This window comes from Stegodyphus dumicola, chromosome 2 (assembly GCF_044657685.1).
Source record: "Stegodyphus dumicola isolate Sdum_Otavi_A_Nest chromosome 2, ASM4465768v1".
In the NCBI taxonomy this organism is placed as follows: Eukaryota; Metazoa; Arthropoda; class Arachnida; order Araneae; family Eresidae; genus Stegodyphus; species Stegodyphus dumicola.
Window position 1 is genome coordinate 67,462,101 of NC_140769.1, and position 27,707 is coordinate 67,489,807.

At 33.2% G+C, this 27,707-nt stretch overlaps 1 protein-coding gene across 1 annotated transcript in view; it reads left to right on the forward strand.

The window, feature by feature from the left end:
- Ccn (cellular communication network factor protein Ccn) overlaps nt 1–27,707 on the forward strand; it is a 409,680-nt gene that overhangs the window by 342,714 nt on the left and 39,259 nt on the right. The window contains exon 2 of the mRNA XM_085810741.1: nt 26,078–26,300. Coding sequence (XP_085666867.1) covers nt 26,078–26,300 — 223 coding nt within the window. The remainder of the gene's footprint in view (nt 1–26,077; nt 26,301–27,707) is intronic.

The window sequence follows — 27,707 nt, forward strand, 5'->3', positions numbered from 1 at the left end:
TAACAAAAGCTATTTTAGTTAGAAGCACATTTTATACGAATCGAAAATGTTTAGATTTTTCAGCAACGAATGCATATTAATTGTAAATAAATTACAGCGTAGAATTTTCTTTATAACTCCGCCCCCCCCTTGTAAAAAAAGGCAGAACTACTTCCGATTGCCCTTGGACAGGTTCGTATCATAAAATTTAAACGTCGTTTTTTATATACATCACTTGCGAAAATGATGTATTTCTTAACTAAACTCCAAAATTTATATTTTAATGTTCTAATTTAGTCACGTAATGTTATGAAATAAGCCTGTAATGGTGAAAAGAAAAATTACTGCTTTATATAGGGTGGCCCAGAAGTCACTTTACATTTTGAAAATTAAATAACTTTTTCTTAAATGACTGTATTTAATTAATTCTTTTTTATTTTTTGCTTATTCACATGTCCATTCAAATGGAAATGAGCTTCATCTCCCATGATCAACTTGTGAATAAACTCATTAAAGTTAAGAGCGAAAACGTTGCATAAAGATGAAGTCAAGATAAATTTCTTGCAGTTCTCTGAAACCTGACAGCATAATTTACTCGTTTCTGAAAGTCTGCTGGTTTTAAAGATTGCACTAATTGAACCTTGAAAACGCGTCACTGAGTTCCTTATTGCAGGCCTACTAGGGGGATGTCGAACATTAAAATGGCGCATATAACGATCTTTGCGTTGCAACAATTGACCGTCCATTTCAAAAGTAAAATTCAATTATCTTCACTCGTTGTTCTGTTGTAAACTTATCCATGCCAAAAATTTCCAGGGATTATATTTTTTAATTCTGAAAAGAGAAAAAGAAATATATTAATAGAAAAAAAGTTATTTAATTTTCAAAATGTAAAGTGATTTCTGGGCCACCCTATATTTCCTATAAATATTACTTTAAAGCTATTTATCTATTTCAAATAATGTTAGTAGGCATGATAAAAATATAAATACAGTTATTTTAATGAGGGAGAAGTAACGCAAAAACTAAATTTATAAAAACAAGGGATTATATGTTTTATAATATTTCGTAAATAACTGCTGATCAAAACCCATCTTTAGTATAATCTACAGTAATATAAGACCACTGAAGAAATGTGTGTTGTAATAGTGAAAACTCATTTGTACTGCTTTTTAAATCTTTAGAAGAATTTCTCATAATATCTTTGATCATTAATTTTATTTGTGCCGCTTGTAAATTGCCCAGGAAATGCCCACTGATTTAAATGCTTTTGAAGTAGCATAGTAATTAAAAACGCTAAATTTGTTTCCAGTTTTCTGCAGAATTTCATTCAGAACGATTGGACGATTTTTAATACACAACTTTAACAAAATGTAAATAATTTCGAAAATCATTAGAATCCTTTTAAATTTCATAATAATAATGTTTCAAAATGGAAGACGTGAACTTTCGCTATCAGTTTCCAGGTCTTAAACATTATTAATTGCAACACTAAACAACTAATCTTGTAATATTTCAACCATTTAATAACTAGTTCAATATGATCAGAGTTTCTTATAACATATGCGTCCTCTTTAATACACGTACAGATAAAAATATGGGGGACACCAGCGATTAGTGCCTTTCCAAACTAGCTAACTCTTTAAAAAAGAAAAAAGAAAAAAAAAAAAAAAGAAAAGGGGAAAAATACAAACTTTTTAAAATAGGTTAAGGAAATGGATAACTGAAGCTTTCCAAATGAGTTAGAGTTTACTTATTATGGTACATTCTACAATCCCTACGTACGCCCCACATCTAATGGTTTAAGGCATAAAGAGATTACGATATTTGATTGCAGGCTTGATTTGCAGGAAGAAGCTCATAGCACGTGAAACAAAATAAAGGACATTATTCATTTATTGTTAAATTGCGTCCTTGCCGGTTGATATTTTTGTAAATACATGTAAAATATTATTGTTTATTTGATTGCACCTAGACTTTATTTACTGCGCATTGGTTAATTTGCTTATTTAGTGCATTCCATGTAATAATTTTATAGAGTATTTTTGCTTAATTGAATTCGTAGATTATGTATTGTGTTACAGATATCTTTAAGGCGAAACAATTAATAAATAAACTGAAAAAATATCTCATTTAGAACGAGTGATACGCGTAGAAATTTTCTAAAATTTTTAATGACAATATTTGTGTCCAAGCAGACCAGGTTCGTCAAGTCGGCAATTTTTTGACAGCCTGAAAATTTCGCATATTTTGAAAAACTCCTTTTTGAAGTGATTTTTCTTAGAAACAACTCTTCTTGAAGCTTTCAGAAATGATTAGATAGCACTATCGAAAAGAAGTAAGTTCAATTGTCCTGTAGGGATTATTTTCTAATAGTTATTTTTAATTTTGAAACTCTTTTCTTTGAATTCTTGTTTCTCATCTACAACTCTTTACCAAAATGAGTTTTTAGTATCGCGTTTCATGTAAATGAAGTAGAACAAGTATTTAATGATCACTCACTTCTTCTTCTTCAATCTAAATTCAATCACTTCCGTAGAGGAGCTCAGAAGTTCTAACTAGAGTGTGTTTTGCCTTTGGACCACGTCGTTATTCCTACGTTCTAAGCCTAATCTTACGTTCGACCGTAGTTTTACGTGCCTGTTAGTATTCGCCGGTGAGATGTAATTACGGGCCAACTCGTTTAGTTATTTCTGTATAGCTTTGGCTAATTTGAGTTAAATAGAATTAGTTAAAGCCCATGTGGAGGCTTTCCTCTAAGGCAGACTGTAGTATTTCTGTGAGCGAACGAAAGAGTAGTCGAGGACGTAAAGTACTAGAATTTTATAGTGTATTTTAGAGTCGATGATTGCACTAAGTCTCCGCTCGAAAGGATTTAGCTGATAGCTCGAAAAGATTCAGCTTGACTCAGATACACTTTATAGAAGGATTTGTTTAATAACTACGCTAAATACACAGGAATCCATAGACACTTTATTGAAGTAAATAACTGCCTTGCTGTTATTTACTTCAATAAAGTGTCTATGGATTCCTGTGTATTTAGCGTAGTTATTAAACAAATCATTACTGACCGTTATCAGGCAAACATATTTAGATACAGCAACACAAAATTATTATTTTCATGTTCTTTCTATAAATTTTAGTAAGCGTATAAAGTTTCCCGTTCGTTTTCAGTAAATCAAGTTTGAAAACATTAAAATAAAATAAGTAATTTATTGTTGATATCGGAAAATGTAAGTGGGAAATATATTTTTCCAGTAACTCACTTTGAATCTCCCTTCACGACAAATTTATCTTGACTTCATCTTTATGCAACGTTTTCGCTCTTAATTTTTCTCTTATGAACTTGGGTGTGTTATCTTGCCGTTATTATCGATTTGTAACTAAGATCTCTCTTAGTTTTGATCCTTCGATCCGTTTTCGAGCCCGATCTGAGCCAGCTCTGCCAGAAGCTATGAGAGAGAATATTTGTTTAAAGTGCGTTTGCAAGCATATATGTGTGAGCAGTTTTATCGTTTTTGATATCTGAATTTTCTATCACTCATTTTCTGAATCAATACTACATCGTTTAAAGGTCTTTATGTAGATATTTGGATGTGATCCTCAGAAATGATTATTTTTTCCTTATCACTCATGCATGAACGTTGAATGCTCCTTCAGCCTCTAAAATAATTAGCATCAGTTTGAAATGGTGTTTGTTGTACGTAAATATTTGTATATCGATTTTACTTACATTCATAAACATTAATTTTAATTTGGAAAACAGCGAGCATTAGAATACGACATTTTGCAGTACTCTAGCTGTTATGCGTTATTTTTACAAATGACGAGTGATAGGGATATTTAATCCACATAAATTCAGATAATTTCAGGTTAATTTTGTATGCAGATGGGAAAATAATAACCGAATTAACTGAAGTGGGATTATTTTTGATGAGACATTTTTAATATATTTTGCACAAAATGAACTGATCTTGAGACATTAGGATTTTTTTGGGGAGCAAGAGAGTGAAAAATAAGCTATGCCTTCGCCAGGAATGGAACCGCGGACCTCTGGAAAACGCGCCCAGCGTGCAGACCACCACACCACGAAGGTATGCCAGGAAAGCGGGAGAAATATTTATATATCCCCCCTTTTAAAGGGCAACTGGGGTTTTAGGGGACCCAGTCGCCAAATCCTAAGTGTGGAGAATCATCATCCAACACACTTTTAGTTCGGGCGCCACTGTTTTAGGATATATTTTGGAAGCAAGAGAAGTGAAAAATGATCAACGTCTTTGGCGGGAATCGAACCTCAGATCTCTGGAATACGCGACCAGCGTGCAGACCACCACACCACGAAGGCATGCCAAGAGGCCGGGAGAAATATTTTATAATGTTATCTATCATGAAACAGCACCCACCAAACAAGTTTCTGCAAAAAGATATGTCTGCTAATGACGCTTACTGGAAACCGTTAGACTAAATGTGTTGCTTTTATTTTTCACAATAGTTTTCTTGTTTCCAAAGTAAGTATTACAAATAAAAAGAAGTAAAATGTGTCATTTTATTTCGTTGTATATTTTGTGAAATAACTAAAATAAAGAACACATTCCTTACGTTTAGAAAACGTTCACCTCAGTCGAAATGAAAGATTCTTTCCTAACGTAAGATTTTGCATAAATCGTTTTACAGAAAATAATTTGACTTATTCTGTAGTATAAAGATAAATACTCCATAAATCTGAAAAAAAAAAAAAAAAAAAAGAAAGAAAAAAAAAAAAATGTTACAACATTTTATTTTCTATGAAACCACATTAAATAAACAACAGAAACGGTGAAACGTTTTTTTCTATTATCAGTTTTAAACAATAAAACAAATATCAAATAGATGAAGCTGGACAAATACTCGGTGGAACTTAATATTTTTTGTATTACTTTTATATGTATTAATTAATGCTACTTTTAACTCATATGCTAAATGAAGTCCTGGTTGAAATTTAATAAAAAATGTGATTGAGTGAGTGTTCATGTTCGATGTTATGCAAATTGTATTTCTTTCTTTGTACCGAGGAGCGGCGCAGACGCAAATTTGTTAGTTTTTTAAGGCTCGCGTTTAGAGCTTTGAGGTTGCGGTGAATTACTGGAGTTTCAACTAAGCAGTGGTTCTTCTGAGTTTGTGTTGGTAAGCCGCTACCGATGTCAGAGTTTGCAGTGTGGTCCGTTCCTCAACCAACTTACTGTTTGAAAACCAATAAAGAAGTTTCGGTCGACATTATGACTCTGAGGTTTCTTGGGTTCTATACTGAAGTAATATCAAGTCAATTTACAGTCCACTATTTTTAACAACGGATCGTACATGTTTTTAGGTCCGTCGAGCCGGAGTCGTAGTAAATTTGGTGAGTCAGTGTGTTTTTTATCTTTCTTATTAGATAATGGAATTTACAACGCTTAAGACTAAAAAGCGTGTAGCTAAAACTAAGTTAAGTAAACTGAAAGAGAAAATTATAGTTCTCTAAATTACTTACGATTCTGCTGATGTTGATCAGTTAGAACTTTTTTAAATCTAGATTAAATAATTTAATGACCGAACTTTCGGATATTTTTAGTAACATATTTGTAGTGTGTGAAAAAAAAAGATATTGATGTATTTATAGAAGAACAACAGGTCATACAAGATACTGTTGATGAGTTAATTTTCATGCTAACCAGAGTTAAGAATGTTAAAGACATTAGTGTGGAAACTAAATCTTGTGAAATAGCGAGTATACGCTTACCTAAGCTAACTCTTCCTGTATTTAGTGGCAGTACTGAAGAATGGTTATCATTTTTTGATTTATTTAAAACGGCGATAGTGGATAATGACCGTTTATCAGGTGCACAAAAGCTACAATATTTAAAGGGTTCTTTAAAAGGAGATGCTTTGCGGATTGTTCAAGCTTTAACTATTTGTGACAGGAATTTCAAAATAGCGTGGCATTTATTGTGTCAAAGATTTTCACATAAGAGAGAATTACTTTCATCGTTATTAAAGAAAATCTTGTATTTATCAAATTTACAAGCTGAAATTCCTAGTCAGATATTAGCGTTAGTAGACACTGTAAGAGTGTGTATGTTCGTTTGAAAATCTAGGATTCAAAGTGGAGCAATTCGCGGATACTATTTTAATGTTAATAGTACAATTTAAATTGGATTCTTCGACGAGAGGATGGTGGGAAAGAACATTAAAGAGTGAGGAAATACCAACACTTAATAATCTGCTAGAGTTCTTGAAATCTCATGCCAGAACCTTGCAAGCAGGTAAAACGCAAGGTGTTAAAAAACAAGTTACAAAAGACAAATTAACTTCATTGGCTTCAGAGATTCGCGCGTAGTGTACGTATTGTAAAGCCGGTCATTCAGTTTTTAAATGTAATAAGTTTTTAAATCTGAATGTTCAGGAACGCGTTAATTTTGTCAAGAGAAATAATGTTTGTTTTAATTGTTTGGTTTCAAATCATAAAGCTTTCGAGTGTAGAAGTACACATAAATGTAAAAAGTGCTTTAAAAATCATCGCACACTGCTGCATTTCGAAAGAGTTCAAAATGAAACAAAGGCACGTAAAGGAGTTACGAACAGTTCGAATCAATTATCAGTGACGGCTAAGCCATTTTTCCCTGGGCCAGAACCTCGCGCTCAATCAGCTGAAAATATCGCAAGTTCTGGTCCAGTAATTAAATCTTATGTTTCAGACTTTAATTTTCAGAGTGAAGTTTTATTATGTACGGCTGTTATTAAAGTGTTAGATTCATCGGGTGAATACCAATTGTGTAGAGCCCTCCTTGACCCTGGAAGTCAAGCAAGCCTGATTTCAGAAGATTTTGTACAAAGGCTAGGGTTAGCAAGAAGAAATGCCAAAGTTTTTATTTCATATTTAGGGTCTTTGGATACGAAAACTAATGGAATTACGGAAATAAACTTCGTTCCGCATTTTCCGGCGAAAGTGTCATTTAAAACACCAGTATTTATCATCAATAGAATTATTGGAACTTTGCCGCATTTTACATTGGATAAGAAGTACGTTGAGGAATATAATGATTTAATGTTAGCAGATCCAACATTTTACAAAAGTGGGCCTGTTGATATACTTTTAGGCGTAGATATTGCCTTACCTCTTTTAAAGGGAGAAATAATTAAATGCGAAGAAGGTAAACCGGTAGCTTCTCGTTCTGAACTAGGATGGATTATTTCAGGTAGTGTGAATAATTCAACAGAAATTAATCCTACTATCTATGTTAATAATATACAAGTGGAAACTGATCAGATGCTGTCTGACGTTTTGAAATTGGATGCTGTACCTACGTTTGACATGCAACCTAAATCGGAGAGAATACGTGAAGATTATTTCAAATCTACATATACGAGAGAGGAAAGTGGGGTATATACTGTGAAATTACCGTTTCACTCTCCGCCTTCTCAGCTTGGAGATTCCAGACAATTAGCTATGCGTAGATTCCAATCTTTAGAAAATTCACTTCTAAAAAGGCCTCAGATATATGAACAGTATAAGGATTTCATGAGGGGATACCTTGAGCTGAGACATATGGAGGGAGTGCCTGAGGGAGAGATTCTTATTGACTTTACGTATTACATGCCTCATCATGCCGTATTAAAGGAACCAAGTACTACGACTAAACTGAGAGTTGTTTTCGATGCTTCAGCTAAACCGACATCGGGTCTTTCATTGAATGATATTTTGATGGTTGGGCCAAGAGTTCAGCAAGAGCTGTTTCCAATTCTTCTACGGTTTAGAACTCACAAAATTGCAGTATGTGCCGATGTAGAAATGTTCAGACAAATTCGTGTCCACCCAGAAGATACAAATTGGCAACGAATGCTTTGGAGGGATAGTCCTAGTGAGCCCTTGAGTACATTTAGATTAGTGACAGTTACATATGGGACTGCCTGTGCGCCATATTTGTCTACTAGAGTAATGAAACAACTTGCATTAGATGAACAAGTGAGATTTCCTTTAGCATCAAAAATTGCCCTTCTTGATTTTTATGTTGATGGTTTGCTTTCAGGGGCACAAAGTGAAGAGGCAGCGAATGTTCTAGTTCAGCAGTTGAATGAAATGATGAAAATGGGTGGATTTCGCTTAAGGAAGTGGATTTCAAACAGTTCAGCTATTTTAGAGAATATTCCCGAGTGCTTACGAGAATCCAGTATTTCTCTTGAAATAACCAGTGACAAGAAAGTAAAAGTATTGGGAATTAATTGGAACAACTCTAGTGATAAATTTCATTTTTCGGTATGCATAAGTGATAAAGAGTTTACTAAGAGGACTATTTTATCAGAGGTAGCCAAAATCTTTGATCCAATGGGATGGTAAGCGCCAACAATAATATACGCGAAAATATTATTACAAGAGTTATGGAACTTACAGCTGGGTTGGATGATTGATAAGAGAATAAGTAGAAAATGGAAGCGTTTCTATCTAGAATTGCCCTTACTTTCAAGCTTACAATTTCCGAGGTATGTCTTGAGTCCGAAGGCAGTAGTTATAGAAATCCATGCTTTCTGCGACGCTTCAGAAAAATTTACTGTGCAGTCATCTATCTCTGAACAATCATCCTTGATTCGTCAGTCAAAGTCAGCCTTCTGACATCGAAAACCAGAGTAGCGCCCTTAAAAACCCAGTCTCTTCCGAGACTAGAGTTGTGTGCTGCGTTACTTTTAACCAACCTCTTACATGCAGTATTATCATGCATAGCCTAGTGTGTTTTCAAGATTTTAATCATGGTTAAAGTTATGTCGAGTGTTAGCGTGGTGTTTAAGATTCAGAAATAATTGTAGTAAGTTACCTACAGAGCGTATAAAGTGTTATTTATCTACTGAAGAATTATGTGAAGTTACTTCTATGATTATTAGGATTGTGCAAAGAGCCGAATTTCCAGAAGAATTATTCTGTTTAGACTCTGGTAAACCCTTGAAGACATCAAGTAAATTACTGTCTTTAAGTCCTTTCTTGGATTCCGCGGGAGTAATGCGTGTAGGAAGGCTCAGAAACTCTACAGTTTCAAATAATCAGAAACATCCAATGATTTTACCTAAGAATCACAATATTACGCGTTTAATGATTAAGCATTATCATGACACGTATCTTCACGCAGGTACGCAGCTACTCACTTCTGTCATACGACATAGATTTTGGATTGTGAATGCTAGAGATATTATAAGAAAGTGTATAAACCAATGTTTTATCTGCCGTAGAGTTATAGCGCAAACTGCAACTCAGCTAATGGCAGATTTACCCGCTTCAAGAGTTACTCAAAGTAGAGCTTTTTCTCGTGTAGGGATTGATTTAGCAGGACCATTTAACGTTAAATATCGTCCTGGTAGAGGAGTCAAAATCTTTAAGTGTTACGTATGTCTATTTATTTGTTTTACTACAAGAGCAATACACTTAGAATTAGTTGGAGATCTTTCAAAATCATTCCTCGCGACACTTAAGCGGTTTATAGCTCGTAGAGGCAAACCGTGTGAAATTCACAGTGATTGTGCAACGAATTTTATAGGAGCTAATAAAGAATTAAGGAAAGCCTTTTCTACTGTTCAACGTGATGAACAGCTACGGGGTTATATTTCTTCAGAAAATATTAAATGGTTATTTAATCCTCCCTCTGCCCCTCATTTTGGAGGGCTTTGGGAAGCGGGTATCAAGTCTATGAAACATAACTTAAAAAGATGTTTAGGAACACTTATTTTAACATACGAGGAATTTTTGACATTAATAACCCAAATTGAATCCTGTCTTAATTCTAGGCCTTTGGTACCAGCTTCAAGTGATTGTAGCGACTTGGAGGCGATAACACCAGGACACTTTTTAACCGGAGCGGCTTTAAGGGCTGTTCCAGAATCTAACCACATTCAAGAAACCATGAGCTGCAGTGACCGTTGGAGGAACGTGCAAAGGTTATTTCAACATTTCTGGCATCGATGGAGCAGTGAGTATTTATCTAGATTGCAGCAGAGACTCAAGTGGTGCAAGTTACAACAAGATCTGAAGATTGGTGATATGGTTCTTATTAAGAACGAAAATCTACCTCCGCTACGTTGGAAATTAGGTAGAATTACTAAAGTGTATCCTGGTCTTGATGAGAAAGTTCGAGTGGTGAGTTACGCACGTCTAATGGTGAAATAAAACGACCTATAGCAAAGCTATGTGCTTTGCCATTTAATTCCTGATTTAGAGAATTTAATTTTTATTTTTCAGGTTTATGCAGTTCAACAGTTTAAATTTATTGTTTGAATCCCTTGGGACTTCAAGGCTGGGGGTATGTTCGATGTTATGCAAATTGTATTTCTTTCTTTGTACCGAGGAGCGGCGCAGACGCAAATTTGTTAGGTTTTTAAAGCTCGCGTTTAGAGCTTTGAGGTTGAGGTGAATTACTGGAGTTTCAACTAAGCAGAGGTTCTTCTGAGTTTGTGTTGGTAAGCCGCTACCGATGTCAGAGTTTGCAGTGTGGTCCGTTCCTCAACCAACTTACTGTTTGAAAACCAATAAAGAAGTTTCGGTCGACATTATGACTCTGAGGTTTCTTGGGTTCTATACTGAAGTAATATCAAGTCAACTTACAGTCCACTATTTTTAACAACGGATCGTACAGTTCATAAAAAATATCATAGCAATTCATTCGACTCTCATTTATAATATTTTTTATTAGTTTTCGACAATGTAAATACTTAAAGGCAAAATAAAATAAAATCTTCAGAGCCAATGAAAAGCATTTTAAAGAAAAGAATCTACTTATGCTTTTCATCTTAAAAATAAGGAAAGTTTCAAATTAGGATTGTAAGCTGAAATATAATTCAATAAAATATTTCATTTAGCTTTTTCAGACAAGTTAAACTATTAATGCTTAAAGAGAAATTATTAATAAATAAATAATAAAGAGAAATTATTTCTCCTTCTGCATTTTTACAATTTAATCTCACTGAAATATAGAAAAAGTTTTATGATTTCAGAAATGCAGAGTCGAACGATAATGAATCTTGATATTTACTATTGTTATATAAAAACTTTTTTCTGTTTATGGATCTATAACAAAATATATTCGTAAATTTGCTTTTAAATTTTCACCATTGAATAAAACCGCAAAATGAACTCCAAGCAAATTAAACATTGTCATCTAACACGAGCCTGAGTTTTAAGAAAAGCATGTCCGACACCTCGGCATATTTCTCATTATTTATATATAATGGCTCTTTTAAATCATAATGAAATAAGACGTTTATCCTTTTCCAGTGACCTGACACATATAAGTCTTTCACTACATTAAATAAGACTAAAAAATTTAGTTTTATATGGTTTTTAGTTTAATTTAATGGTTAATTTATTTTAAAATCTGCTACTTAATGAGAAGTAAGGAATGGCAGACATTGTCGAATTGTTTTCTTGCTCTTTGTTGATTGAATAGTTGATTAAATGGCTTCCAATACATAAAGCCTACGTAAAAAAGGTTACACCATTCGCTTTGGCATTCACGAGAAACAGATTCCACCAGCTCCCAAACGTATAAAATCGATGGACGCTGGTAGTTCTACCAAATTCACATATCAGCTAGCGGACTGACTGAGTGGGCAGTTTCATGATTTTTCTTATGAGCAAATGTTCTGCCAGTGTGAAGAACATTTGGCACACCACACACTGGCACCTGAACACACCAGGAACACCTCATATTGGCAGAGCTGTGAGATCAGGGCGAAGCAGCATCTCATAGAAAATCCTCTTGATAATATTCTTAGTTTGACAAGTAACTGTAGTGTGCTTTATCATACTCAAATTAATCCAAATCCATATGACACGATTTGCAGTGATGGTCGGAAGATTTAAATTTTCGAAAGCTCCTTTTTTTTTTCTTTTCTTTTTTTTTTTTTTTTTTTACGTCGAAGGTATAATATTATCTGCTTAACTTTATCAATCTGTATGTTTGAGAAACGCGATTAATTTTTTCATGTTCTTGATTAACGGAAATTATGAGTTTTCAAGATTAATTCCATTTCTTTAATTATCCAAATTTCTGGTAATTGCAAGTTTTAATGAAATGTATTTATTAGAACTGAAATTTCCCAGGTAACCGACTAGTTTTTCATCCCGGCAATACATGCAAAATCGTAATTAATGATTAATAACGACGTAAAAAATGCGTGATGTAGATGAAATATCAGGAATGTTACAGAGTCTTAGACAATATATGTCAATGGCTTTTTATCATAAATTAAGCATAGAAAATGTTATGATGTTCTGCTTATTTATCTAAACAAGTTAAGGTAATAAATTCTACGATGATGAAATGGTTTTACTAAAATTTTTTTATTGCTTTACTAATTTTTTTTTTTACTTTCACTCAAATTTTGTTAGTAATGCGTTTCAGACTAGCAAATATTGTATTTAGTTATGTTGGAGAGAGGTATTTATGTACAAGCATTACATATGTAAAACTGATGCTAATATTATTGAACATAATAATGCATATGATGATAACTAATCATATTTTGGCCTTCTTAAACTCGCATTATTAGCATTTATTGTGACATTTCCTTTATATCATTTGTTCTATGAAAGTAAAAGAACTGATCCCTAAGCAATTTATGTCATAAACACATAAGTAAAAATTAAGCGGAATTACTGGTATTCTTTTCCTGAATGCGAAAGTTCATTGTACAATTTATTCAACACATTTTAATTAAAATTTTGAAACTATAGTATCAAGATTTCTTAATTACTTAGCTAAATTATTCTACATTTAAATCAGAAGGTTTGTCCGCAAATGTTTGATTTTACGAAAAATCATAAATGGGATTAAAATTTGAGAATAGTGTTTTTATTCTTGTAGTTTCTTATATTTTCTGGCATTGTTAAAGAATTAATACTTTACTCGCTCGAAACTACACAAAAGGAATTTCTTCGTAGTAAATTACTTTTAGTGTTTTCCTAAATGAGAATTTAGCTTATTCTCAAATAAATGGTTGAAATAATGGATCGTTTTAAATTTTACATTTAATAACATATTATTCTCAATATTTTATTCAGAAGGCAATAAAATGCGTATTATTTTCAAATCAATCAAGAATGCTCTTATTCCAGTTTTATATTAACTGTTGATTTTAAAATATGTGTAAAAATATTCAGTCAAAGAATTTGTGCAGTTAATTCATATTTTATTATATTCCAGAATTGGAGTAGTTCTCGAATGTATTAATATTCAATTCAATTTACAGAGGTGCAAGAAGAATATATTCAAATTTTAAGATAAAATATTAAACTTGTAAAAATTCAAAAATGACAAAATCTGCTGAAGCTTTTATGAATGGTTATGCCTTTCATGCATACAGTATAATTCAGTACATGTTCAAGCATACAGCTATTTTTAATATAACTGTATGCTTTTATAGTCTGTACTTATTAAAACTGTGGAAAACAATTTATTTATTACAATAGAGATTTAAACTTTTGATGCTTGGAATTTTATTCAACAACTCACAATGTGAATGTATTAAATATTACAAAACAGAAGCGAATGAGTATTTCCTTAAAAAGAGGTATAAGAATTTCTGGAAAATTTGATTATTATATTTTGATAGATTCATGTTTTCCCAAACAACAATGCACTACAGGGACATACATATTCAACATTAATATCTCGAAATGAAAATTAATGCATAAAGTTTGAAATTGTGAGATTTTAATTTAAATTTTATTGGAAGGCATATATACCTTAATGCAGCAATGTGGCTGAAAAATGTTTACTTTCAAATTCTGCTCTGATAATTTCAGAAAAACCGCATATTTTGGTTTTTTTACTCTAACAACTTACATTTATATATATATATATATAAATGCAAATATATATATATATGTATATGTAGATATATGTAATGTAATTTTGGCGGGAGACAAAAAAAATCATGTTTTAGTCATGACCGAAAATACTGCTGCGTATGAATGGAAATTGAGACGTAGTGGAATGATCGGCTGGAACTTTGGAAGAAGCACGACCCATCTTGATAGTTAAGCATAATTTATTTTTGGATGAAAAATTTGCTAGTACATATCTTCATAACTGGCAAAAGATTAGGGGTACTAAACGCGCCCCATTATTTTAAATATGCAATTACATTTTACATAATGGCGAATAGCTAGCAGAGGCTGAGCGACACGCTGGCAGTAGGTAGGCGAAGATACGAAAAGCGAAATAGAAAGAGACTACGTAGTTAATAGGTATTTATACTAGGTAGGTGCATATGTACACCTAAGCTGCGATTGGTTAATTTTAGATTTTAGTTTCATTTGCAAGCATCATTAAGTGACGTGGAAAAATCTCGAATTTGGGAGAAAAGTTGAACCTACGGGAAGACCATAAAATTTAAGACATTCTCATCAAATTTATTCAATTTTAAAGTTGCCATGTATTTCTTAACGTAGCCATCGTATTTTTGTATACCTTACACAAACACACACACACACATATATATCTGCTGCCACATTTCATAATATTTACCTTTTGCATTTGCAACGAAAAGTTTAAATGTTTTGAAATATAATAAATATTTTTCGTAATAATGCAAATATTGCCTCTATTTAACGAGCAAAGGCCTCTGCCATTCTTCGTAACGATCTCATTCATTCTCATTCTTCTCATACATTCTGTTTTTTATTCGCTGTTTCAGAGTTTGCAATTGTTGTAAAATTCGTTAACTATTGCAAAATATTCTTGCTTTCTTGTGCAGAAGTAAAATTATCTTCATACTGCATTTATTTCATTTTTTACCTGCCTAATTTAAGTAACATAGCTTGGGTTAATCTTTGTTTTCAAATGCTAAGGTTATATTTGTTAAGGATTTTATGCTGTTCCGTGAAAAATGTCAGCAAGAGAAACATAAACATGCAGTATTTTAATAATGTTGGGGATATAAATTAATTTTCTGCTATTTTGTTACCACAGATGGAAAGCAGAAAACAGATTACATGTATCACAAAGATAACATTTAAAACCTTAGAAATATAGCAACGAAAAAAGCTCAAAAGTAATTATGCCACGGAAATGCAGCAGAAATAAAACTGAACATCAAATCTGCAGCACATTAATGAACGATGAGAGAGAATTGAGGAGAAAACTCAGGACATTTCAATACACAGTATCTTCTTATCTTGCTCATAATGTAAATTTTTTTTTAGAAAGACAACAGAATAAATTTTGAGGTTGCAAATGTTTGTAGTCTAATCTTTTCTGTTTCTATTATGCCGTTACCTTACATGTTAATCTACATTACATTGCCACATTAATAATTATGCTCGCTGTCTCGTTCATTGGCAGTTTTGGCACAGGTTGTTGTAGCAAAAAATGTTTCCTTTCAATTTATAACAGTCTGTTGTCTTTCGCCGATACAGACAAAAATATTAAAACAGTATTTAAATTCATCGTCATAATTTTTATATTTGCTTTGCATTAAATTAATAAGGATAAAAGAAGGTTGTTTTATGCTTGTGTATTTTCAGCATTTAGGTTAGAAAACGAAAGGTCTGTAGCTTTAAAATTAGCGCTGTGTGTTTTAATGTGTGTATACACCTCAAAGAAGTATTTTAAACATTCCATTTTTACTTTTTTTTTTTGAGGCAACATTTCACAAATTTTTCGAACATTTTACTTTAAGGCATGAACTAAACATCGCAAAATTTCACTCTTTGCCCTAGCAGATGTAGTGAGTGTTCTGATATGTTTATAAGCTTTTCTCAGTGTCTTGCAGACACGACAGGGAGGAGAGTTATCGCTTTAGTCTGAAACAATTGACCAAAACCAAAATATTAAAATGACCTTTATATTTAACTATCAAATAGATAGAACGCTTTACTTGTCTAAGGGTAAACTTCCGTTACTTGAGTTTATTAAAATTACCGTAAGATAAAGTTAAATTCAAATGCAGGTAACGTAATCTGAAACCACACATGCAGTTGACTACTTAAGCTGGCCAAACATAATTACCGTCGCGTATTTTAAACATCAGCTAACAAGATGCTAAAGCCGGAATAACTTTCTTTGCGATGTTGATGTTTTGTAACTGCGATGTGAGGCTGCCAGAAGCTTTGTCCTTAAAACGTTCAAATTCTCGGCTTAAGTATGCAAAAAATAATTTTTCCCCTGACGGAGGACTACAAAAGAAGAAGGTCAAATAAAGATTAAATTAATAATAAAATGCAGTACTGCAGTTATTTCATAACAGATATGAGAAAGAGCTATTAATATTAGCGAAAACATTTTTGATATAATGATCAAGATGCAGTAAGTGAATGTCAGCAGTCATTATATCCAGGATAACTGGATAAGATTTATCGACACATCAAAAATTAATTGTAAAGATGTTTCACTTTGTAACATGAATGGAGTTTTTAAAATCTAACGTTTTATGATATAAACATAAACCAAATCAGGGATTGAAAAAATATTTTAACTTGCACTAGTTATTCTCGTATTGTGCACCTTGATAGAAAACATATATTTTAAAATTTTAATTACGTGTAAATTATTTTTCAAGAAAAGCTTACGGTATTATGCTTCACTGAGAAGATTATCATATGTAAAATATAATAATACAACAATGAATTAATTATCTTTATTGTGCAGAAGTTTATAGCTATATAAACTTGAGAATGTATAAGCAGATGTAGACCATAGTAATAACTAATAAACTGGCTAGAAAAGCTGCTTTTTAGGGCTCTTCCCTGTCCTTAGACGTTAACTGCAGTAAAAGATTAAAAAGCATTAACTCTCCATCGAGCATTAACTCTCAATTTTCAGACCTGGTTACGCAAAATGTTCACCTGAAATGACGATAAAGCAAGGATTTACCAGTTAACATTCTAAAAGACTGCTTTTGGTCATTTTAGTGTTAGTCTCAAACATATTTTTATCTCCTTTGATAATGTTATATAACTTCTTGATACAGTACACTTCCTCACTTTGTTTTTTAGCTAATTTCAATTTACGTTTGGTTCCCGAATCATTGTAAGGTTGATACCACTGCCAGGTTTTTGTTGTTTAACAAATTCATGAATGAGTATGCAGTTATTGTAATTACTTTCATATGAGGCAACTATGTGTAACGTGTATACGAGCCAGTTTTCCTTAGAACGTCCTCCACGAAGGCATCCCTCCCCTTAGGCAGATAGTCCTAGAGGCTTTGCCATAATCACACACACATATGAGGCAACTCCCATCCTTTTCCTGCGCAAGCAACGTGAGCTTGTTTATATGAGGAATATTTTCCTTAATATGATTGAAATATCATTTACTCTATATTTCATAGATTTGAAATGTCCTAAATGCAATCATTTAATTTTGGTCACGGACAAAATCCATAGATCGGAAAACAAAAAATCGAATGTAAATACTATGCAGAAATATTTAATAAAGCTTATAAGTGAAGATGCCATGATCACAAAATATCTATTTGCTACACCAGCTGAAACTTTTATTTCCGCAGCTACATTCACAACAAAGGTCTGTAGAACCATATTCAATTCAAAATCTCTTATGACAAAAGGTAAGAAGAAAGCATACCTCTCTAATGTATACACTGAGAATTTCACAAATTCAAAACTTACAGCAGTGAGTGATGTGAAGCAAAAATATAGGATGCCCACAATTAAAGTGACCCTACCCCATACCAAGGAAGAGCCTGCTGTAGATGAAGTATTCTGCTGAAACTTGGTATATCCTTTGAAACTTGGTAAACATATCATGGGATGTAAAGTGCAATAGAAAATAATGTTTCAAACTTCAAACACCAGGTTAAACGTGACATATAAAGAACATGAAGGACAAATTATCAAAAGCACATTTATTTTATCGAAACATTTGCTCAAAGTGCATCCAACTGTATTAGTTGCAGAATCAACGAACCTTATTCAAGGGTATACAAGGGTTAGCATACAAGGGTTTCTTGAGAAATTTCGGCAAAACTGGTATTATGCTTGCTCTCAATTAAGGCAGAGTCCATGCGTTTCTTTCATAGGTACGATTTTTCGGAATCCACATTACTAGAAGTGATAAAGAATAAAGTTCGAGAAACGAGGAGGCTAAGCATTTGGAAAATTTCTTGAAACTACTCGATCATTTTCAAAATGAACATAAAGCAATTTCGTCAATTGTAGTTGAATATGGAATGACACACCCTCTTGCATAAGGGCAGTATTCTGTAAACATTCTTGTTCTTGTAAAGCAGGAATGCAGAAGCCCGTAGTAACAGAAACTAGAGACGATAAAAATTTTAATATCTTGGAGTGCTTAGAGGAAAAAGTCAACTATGAAGCAGCAGTAAAACCAAATCATACAGTTCCTCACGTTTGTTCACGCACAATACTAGAATTTGTAATACACTTTACGTGACGTACCTAAGCATTAACTTCTGCGTTTAGGGCAAAATACGTCCTATCTGATCACAAAATGTTCCCAAATTATGCGTTATCCACGGCTAATTCTCGCCAAAAACCGGCAAACAAAATGAAAGCGTTTATGTAGTTCTTAAGGATACAGTTTTTAAACCATTTGGATCTTGTTTAGATATCGCAGAAAACTGGATCGCAGAATCTTTCGCACTGTACGCAGAGGGATGGAAAAATTACATAATACCCCTCCCAGACTTTTAGGGAAATATCGGAACTGGATGCTCAAATAAAGGAACAAAAAATAGAGGAACAGCGATGTTTTCTACAGCTTTATTAGAAATCAGTTTCTATCCTCTTCCAAATAGCACACGCAATCGCCCACTCGCTTCAGTGCTAGTAATCATCTCGTTAGATCATTCTTCGATATAGTTCATTTTTCCAAGCCTCTCAAACATTGATTTTCTTGCAGCACAGCTAAAGTAATATTGCAGATATCTTAAAACAGCTTGCCTGGTATAGCTTAACCTTTCTTCTTTAAAAGCACGATCAGAAATGATTCACGGCGTTGAATACTGGCATTTTAAAATGCATAGCATAGTTTCTGCATTGCGTGAAAAGAGCATTATAGTGGGCGAAATTGAACTGTTGTAATTTATAGCAGTTTTCCCTATAGTCTAGATGACTAACTAATATGCAGGTTTAAACAAAATACGTCAGATAGAAACATTTTAAGTATTTTTTCATCCTGAAAAATCCATTGAGGTGTTAACTTGAGTAATCTTATATCATTGGCTAACAGAATTAACATCAAAAGATTTTATTTATGTATTTGTCAATAAGTAATTTGTTATCTGCTTTCCTATGCTTCTTGATATATATATATATATATATATATATTGCTCTGTCTTTAAGTAAGCTCTAGTATTTGTGTAGGAAGACAAGTATAAGAAAAGAGTTGTTTGGGTCCTCAGAAAGGAACGCAAAGCATTTTGTATGTGAAGAATGTAATATTTATGAGGAAAATATGGGAAAATGCATGGGGTATAACCAAAACAGAAAATTTTAAACTTTGGAAGAAGAATTCACAGGAACAGTCCATTGTAAATCAAATTATTAAAGTAACGAAAATATTCAAAATATGTTTTTGCAGAAAACATATAAAACTGCGTTTGGAGAATAGAAGAAAATTCTCTAATGCAATTAAAAGGATTTTTGCGAATGGGCTGTAAACATAGGTGCCAATGCTGTTCGAAACAAAATTTAAGATTTTGTGTAAAAGACAAAATAATCAGGGAGAAACTTTGTTATCTATCACGAATTAGAAAGGGTTAGAAAGCTTATTAATCAGTTAAAAGAAGAATACTGTATGAAGTAATGAACTCAGAATATCTAAATATATATATGGTAATGCTGAAATGAAATATACCTCAGTAAAAATTTCAGAAGTTTTCCTATCTAAGTCTGTAAAGATGCTGTACTGTGTGCTTAAGTTACAGTTGAATGTGAAGAATCTTAAGAACTAGTAAGCGAATAATCGCTTGAGTTGAGACAATAATTAAACATGGAAAGGGTCAAAAGACCCTTTATTATTCAAATGAGATTTAACAGAACTCTGTCTTAGAATTCAATAAAGCCGACACTCGGGCTTGAACTTAGAAAACTAAGAATTAAAACTTAACTAATCTTAACTAAAAAGATATAACCGAAGCTATCAAGATTCTAACGGAGTTGGCCCTTTAACGATAATTGACTGCGAAGCTATTAAGGGCCTAAAGTACGGCCAAGCGTAATGATAGCTTAAGAGAGAGTAACCTAAAAAGGCAGACGCGTACTAGGTAGAAACTCTGGTTCTCTTTGACTATGACATACCTTCGCGGTTAAACACCACTCAATTTGCATCTAAACGTGTTTCTAAAACTACGTTCTGGTCGAAAGTGGTTAAGTTAAAATTAAGAAGCGATAGGAAAGGAAGTTTAACTCAATTTAACTGTTAATAAAATACAAGAAATTTTATCCTTCTTCATCGTGTACCTTAGTTTGCAATTAAAAGCAAGTTCAGCGAGTGATCGAGAGGCCAAGAGTTCGAATCACGGCAAAGGTATCGCTGAAATTTGCCTGTTTTCTGCTTTTAACATTCCTAAGAGTTCTGAAAGTGTATCTTCTCTGTGAAAGATCAAGTTAGCGCTATGCTATGATGATGTGCACAATTAAAGGTGTGAGAAGAACTTGTGTTATTAATGACAACTTTAATAGCATAAAAATAGCATCTTTAAATAGGAGCGTCAAATTTAATATTGTCACCTTGCGACTGTTTCAGTGATACTGGGACTTTTGTAGTCAAAAGAAATACAGATAAAGCAGGATTATCAAATTCAATTGTGCAAATATACTGTAATGCTTGAGGAATTAAATAATCAGTTCGCCTAACGTTATGTCATTCTGAGACTATAAATACATCAAAATTCTGCTCGTAAAGCCGCTAATCGAAACCGTCAGACATTAAGACATTCTGGCGATTTAGGCAATATATCTTTACTGCACTCTGTTTCTTTACTGTTTTAGAGAGAGAGCTCTCTCGCAATTCGAGATTGTAAATATCGAGTTGATTTAATTTTCATTATTACGAAATATTTCCATTAGAAATGATCACTAGTAAACTAGAAGCGAAAAGATAAGTTGTAATCCGTGGCATACTTTATTACAAAAATCTATTTTACTTGTCTGTTTTCTAAATAAGGCAATGTAATTCGCATTAAAAATATCACATGGCTTATCAAAGTTAATAAATCGTAAAGTTCCTCGTTAAGACAATATTAAACAATCAAATTCTCCAAACGGCAAAAACATTTCTCGTATGCTCTTAAATGCTTCACTGGCTTCACACGGTAACTTGCGTCCTCGCAGAGATCTACAGAGTGGGCGGAATTTAACTCCCTATTGAAACTTCTTTATAACTTTTTTAATACTTGACTAGCTTTCATGAAACAAAAAGCATCTTGTTGTTCACAATATATGATTTGTTATATATTGCTAAAATTCCACATAAGCCGACCATTATCTCTGTGGGAATCACCTGCTGATTCTCCTGCGGTACTTTTGTAAAAGCTTAGTGAATTTGTTCTTTCAGTATCTCAAAATGTTTTGATTTTCTGCTATAAACTTCCTCTGCAGTCACCCCCTGAGGAAGAAGTCGCAGAGCGTTAGGTAAAACTTGCCGGCCATTTCAGGGGGCCACGACTTCCCAACCAAAGTCTTGGAAAATCGATGTCGAGCCATTTACGGACAGGACGTGCAAAATGAGGCGAGGCCTCATTTTGTTTATAGATTAGGTCATTGTAATTTTCGCAATAATTATTATGGGTACAATACTGTGAACATAATCTTAGCATAACCAGGTACCGTTCTGCATTTATTGTGCCTCGAATAACGTATATAACTACAGTTTTCGTGGAGGTCATACCACACCACGCTGCTACCTTTGGGTGATGTTGGTGATTTTCAGAAACAATCCTCGGATCATCGTCTGCCCAATAATAACAATTGTGTCGTTTAACAAACCCCCAGCATGGAATGCGGCTTTATCTGACCAAAGTATATTTCTGAAGAGATCGGACAAATCTTCATCCAAGCAAGCATTACCCCATACTCCAAGCGATGATTATAGTCTTCTAGCGATATCATAATTATCACTGCCAGATTAGTTTTTATGGACAAAAATTCAACTCTTTCTTTAGAACAGTTCAGATTGTGCGATGGGTGAAACCACTTTCGTGAGATGGCTGTCTTTGTTGTTTATAAGGACTTCGTGTGAACATTTTGTAAATCGCTTGCAAATTTTCTTCCATCCTGGATTTTGAGGGGCGAACTCATCTCCTAATATCTGCTACAGAATGTTTGTTCATTAACATTGCTCGGCATAGTCTTTACTTACTACTCTTTTTACTACTTATTACTCTTTTTATAGTCTTTACATTTACCGAAGCATTACATCCTTTCGCACTTCGCTACCATCTCTGTAATTGTACCACGGAATGCCATACTTCGTACAGTGATGCAAGGATCAAGTGCAAGAAATGTAGGAAGTGCAAGAAATGCGAGTGCAAGAATGCAAAGAACAAGTGCAAGAAATGCAAGGAACAAGTGTAAGAAACAAAATTATTTTTTGTTTTCTGAAAATGGGTTTAATATTAAAGACGTTACAAGCAGTTTTCAATAGGAAGTTAATTTCCGCCCACTCTGTTTATCTTCATGACTTAATGCTTGTAGAATATTGGGATTATATATATAATGGGAATTAGTTAATTGTTAATTTTTCTCTTTACTTGCTAAATAAGGAGGACATACAAACCACGACACCAGTGTTCTGCGAGTTTCAGTTACTCCGAAATCACTGGCAAAATTGAGAGAAACGTTTAGTTCTGAGGTCTAAAAAAACATGGAAAATATTTCACTTTTTTTAGTTATTAAAAGAAACGCTATTATGTTGCATCTAGATTAATACTCAGATATTTATTTGAGGTTTATATATACTGTGTAAAGACTCTTCTCTTTTCATGTCAGTGTGAAAGCAAATTTTTCTAAATCATGAATGTTTAAAGTAAGAAAAGAAAAGTTAATAAAATAATAATAAGTAATAAAAATAAATAATACATTCAATTCAACGTCCGTATAAAAGAAACTAAAAGTTTTATTTAAAGTTTGTACATTTGAAAGTTTTCATTGAAAGCCTTTGAATGTTTCACAAAAGTACTTCCTTTCCCTTTTATGGCACTTAATAAATCAAGACAATTTCACTAGTGATAAAATTTACTTCGAATTTTGGTGAAAAGTATTCTTTCTGCATTTGGTTCAGTAAAGCATTTTAGCCGGTTAGGGAAATATTTTCAACCAAAGCACTTGTCAAGTTACTTCACATACCTTTTGTGTTTTTGAAGTATTTTCTGTCCCTTTTCAGCCTCAGTCCAACACTAATATCGATTATTTTACTTTTTCAACCAATTTTTCTTTCTTAAACTAGGAGTGAAATGTCAGGGGTTTTATTTTTAGATGTCATTTAGTAGGATATGGAGGATTTAAAGCAATCTTGAGTAATAGTAACATTTTGAATCCGCAGGCTTAGTGAGAATACCACTTTGGAAAAAGTGAAGTTTTTTTTTTTTTTTTTTGTTAAAAAGCTGCAATTGACTCTTCTTCTATCGATTTTTTCTGTAGTTTTTTGGTAATACATGCTTTCTAAGATTTATCTTCTGGTTGGCTTCTGATGGTTGATTTAATGTTTGAGTTGTTTAGCTGGTATTAGAATGTTTGTGAGCTTATTTTATGCAGCTGAAAATATTTCTTTCTGCATTAACGCAAACGGGAAAATTTTAGCATTAACACAACTAAATAATGATTTAAATAAATCTACATACAGAATTTAATTACTAAAGTAAATATTTAAATCGCCCTAATTAATTTTACTTACACAGAGCATACTCCCCTTATTCATTTCAAATGATGCATATTTTGTCCTTTTTGAAAGGCGTGGCATTCTTCTTTCCCAAGTGATGTAATACATTTATATCTTATCGCGATAACTATAATGAATACCTAATAACCGTAATAGAATATGTAGCAAATGTGCTATATCATTTTTAACTTTTACTATTGACGAAAATAAATATTGAGCTGAACATCTCTTATTTGCCAGGGATTGAATTGTCAGAACGTCTGCATACTTGATTTTAGGATTGTATATACAGGATGATTCGAAAGTATCTGGTAACATAGAGAGGCGGACTTAAATAAGAATGAATTTGCAATCAAACCACGTTTTGAGATGGTACGAAAGGGATGCTGAGTGGTAGATAAAAGCGATCATCTGGCTTACATCGTCATTCCTCGAGCGGTTTCCAGCAACATGAATCTCAACATCAATGCTGACTTCACCGATATGAATCATATCTATGGGTCTGAGAATAGAAACGGAGCAGCTTGCGAAAGCAAGCACAAAGACCACTTCTTGACTACTTCCTGTGAGCAGTTAATCCGTTCGCATCCGCAGTCCCGTAGATGAAATAAATGTCGAAGAACTTCGCTTTCGTATTGCAATACATAGCTTTCGAAACTCGGGTGGCTAATGACACTTACGCCAGGACACCGCTTTATGATGCAAGTTATTGTGACTCATGATGCTTTGTGTATGTACTAGATTGTGAGAATGAGGAGTCTGACTATTAACGCTTATGTACCAGATTGTGAGAATAAGGAGTCTGACTATTTGAGCGCGATTTTTCGTTATGTCTATTAAAAAGAGAGAGAACGTAAGAAGGGTGTAAAAGACACTGTTCTTCAAAATTCAATATAATGTAGCAGTAGGCGCTTTTTGTGCTTACAGACTAGCCAGCATTTATGGCGTAATTCCAAATTATAAAAATTCAAATTAAAAGTAAGCCAAGTCGTAAGTTAGCCGAAGACTATGCAGAACTTATTAATGCATAAGTTGGCTCAACCTATAATGGGAGTGACAAGCACTATTGTCAATAATAATGAAACGGCGAAGACAGACTGCTATAGTAGAACAGCCGATAATAACAGGAGGAACGTACATTTAACATTCTAACTTTGGCGATTTCCTCTCTGTGCTCTACATATAATTCTGTTTCGTTCACCTCCGTAGTCGGAAGACATCTTAGCGGTCCACTCGCTCATTCTGATTTAACAATCTAAAACCTTCCTTTAAACACTACCTCTTTCTACCTCATATAATATGCGCAAACTAAAACTAGCATGATGGCAGGAAAACGGAAAGAGAAAATGATAGTAATGCTACTTAACAGAAAATAACTGGTTAGCTGGAAATTAATAAATCCTTCCAACATATTTACTAAAGTATTTAATTACTAAATTTATCTGAAATTCATGGCACCATTTTGAAACTATTTTTATTTTTATCCGCGTTTAAGCATATCAGGACTTGTATGTCTTTTGATTTGTTTTGGGAATATGACGTGTCCTGAATAGGAATAAGGAGCTTACTCAAGCTATGTTCAAATATGTGTGGAATGGACAACACAAGCAGGAAGGGATAAATTTACCCTTTATTGTCCACGATATTACAGGTGCTCCCGCACTTCGTGATACAGAGACCAACCACTTGTGGTCTGAACTTAAAAATATAATAACTACTAACTAACTAAAAACAAGAGAACTGCGATTGCTTTACGCAATTGACTAACGCTAAGACTGGCCTTTTAAATTATTACGTATGTAGTACGCAAACTGCCGAAACTATAATACATTTTAAATATCAAGAGGACTAAACCTCTGGCCTTAAAGGCGGGCAGCAGCTGACTGGAAACTCGCGTGTTATCCAGAGGCAAGGCGGCTCACTTTCTCTCTGTCTAACTCTGTTTTTGGCGAAACGCCACAACTTAAATACTTGGGCTTTGTCAAGTACAATTTGCATAAACATATTCCCGCGATTATTCTGGATGGAAGTGGAAAATAAGAGATGATAGTAAAGTTATAAAATAAAATAAATGTTAGTAAAACTTAAGATCCTTACAAGCAGTTTTTCACTATAGTTCTCATATTCTTTAAATTTTACCTAATACGATGATTATTGAGTTAAGAGTTTGTGTAAGTTTTTCCCAACTATACATACTTAATTTTGTTTGATTTATCATTTAATTATACTCCTTTTCCTTTTAGATGATCGATGACAGGTCATTCCGATGTCCAGAAACATGCAGATGCCCAGAAACGTATCCACAATGTCAAGATGGCGTTCCAGTTGTGATAGATGGATGCGGATGTTGTCCAGTTTGCGCACGGCAGCAAGGAGATATTTGCAACAGTGTTCAAGTATGTGACGTCACCAGGAAACTACAATGCATTTATGCTGATCCCTTCTCGACGTCTGGGATATGCAGAGGTAAAAGATAGTAAAATATCATCAAAAATAAATTTTCTTGTTCCAAAATTTTTCTCGTTACGTGCATTGAAAATACACTACAATGTAATTTCAGCGCCAACGGTCAGTATATCTACTTTAGATCTATAAGACATTTCATGAGTAAAAATACTTTCATGCAGTTAGTAATTTGCAGTTTAGAATCGTAAGTAAGAACAAGGCTTCCAGACAGCTACATTTGTACTTCGTGTTAGAGTCTCTGTTCTTTCGGAAACATAAATGAGCTATCACTTTGATACCAATATCTTTAAAAACTATTTAGAGTCTTCAGCAAATATAAAATAACTTTATGACAAACACATGTAGGTAAGTGATAAGATAAGCATCAATGCATCGTGTAAGATAAGTCATAAGATAAGCATCAATGCATCGTGTAAGACAAATACATTACTTACTGCACAAGAAAATTTTAAAAATTATCTTTTTCAGTTATGATAAAATAGATTAATTCATGGCAAACTAATGCCGAACAAGATGCGGAGTCAGTGTCAAATATTTCTCTTTCTGTAAGTTTTGGAGAAACTGTTTTGCAACTTGCACAACTATTTCTGTTCTTTGTAGATAATAATTACGGAATGGAAGGCGAAGGCGTGGAGACGTGAAACGTCCTAAACCCCAGAACTAAGAATCTAATTTTTTTCTCTGGAAAATAATGAGATTCTCTAGAGCATGTTTAATAATTTTTAACTAACGCATAGTTATAAGTGCAATATATTATATGCATAGAAATTTAAAGCACGCTTTAAATTTATAATTCCAAAAAGTTTCGAAACCATTTCCTGCGGTGTATTTTGAGATAAGAAATAAATATAATTTATACAAATCAATACTTTTAAATCCAATTGGTAGTAAATAAACGTTAGTTACTCGCAGTGAATAAAAGAACCATTACGACATTTTTGCATTCAAAAACCAAAAATATTCTTTAGGTTTTCGTTAACAAAAAAGAAATGTGCTTTTACAAAACAATGGCAGAAAAATTCGCGTATGTATATGAGATACAAGCGCAGATAAGCTTCATATTTGATAACATATAAATTTCTACATTTGCAATATTTATTCCTTTCCCATTTCTTGATAATATTCCAAACGATATGAATGCAATTTTTTTTTACATTACGATTAAATAATTTCTTCAAACATATATACCAATATGGTCCTTCTCCGTTATCAAAAATTATACTAAATTATCTTTTGTATAAACAGAAGTATTCATATCCATATGATCATAACTCTCACTTCAAATTACATACAAGTTAAATAATCAAGACATCTAAGTAATTAAATAGATCTCTTTTATGAAACGCGGTTATCGATCAGATGTTCTCAACAATTTTGGCTAAGTACTTGTTCTGAGATAAATAGTCC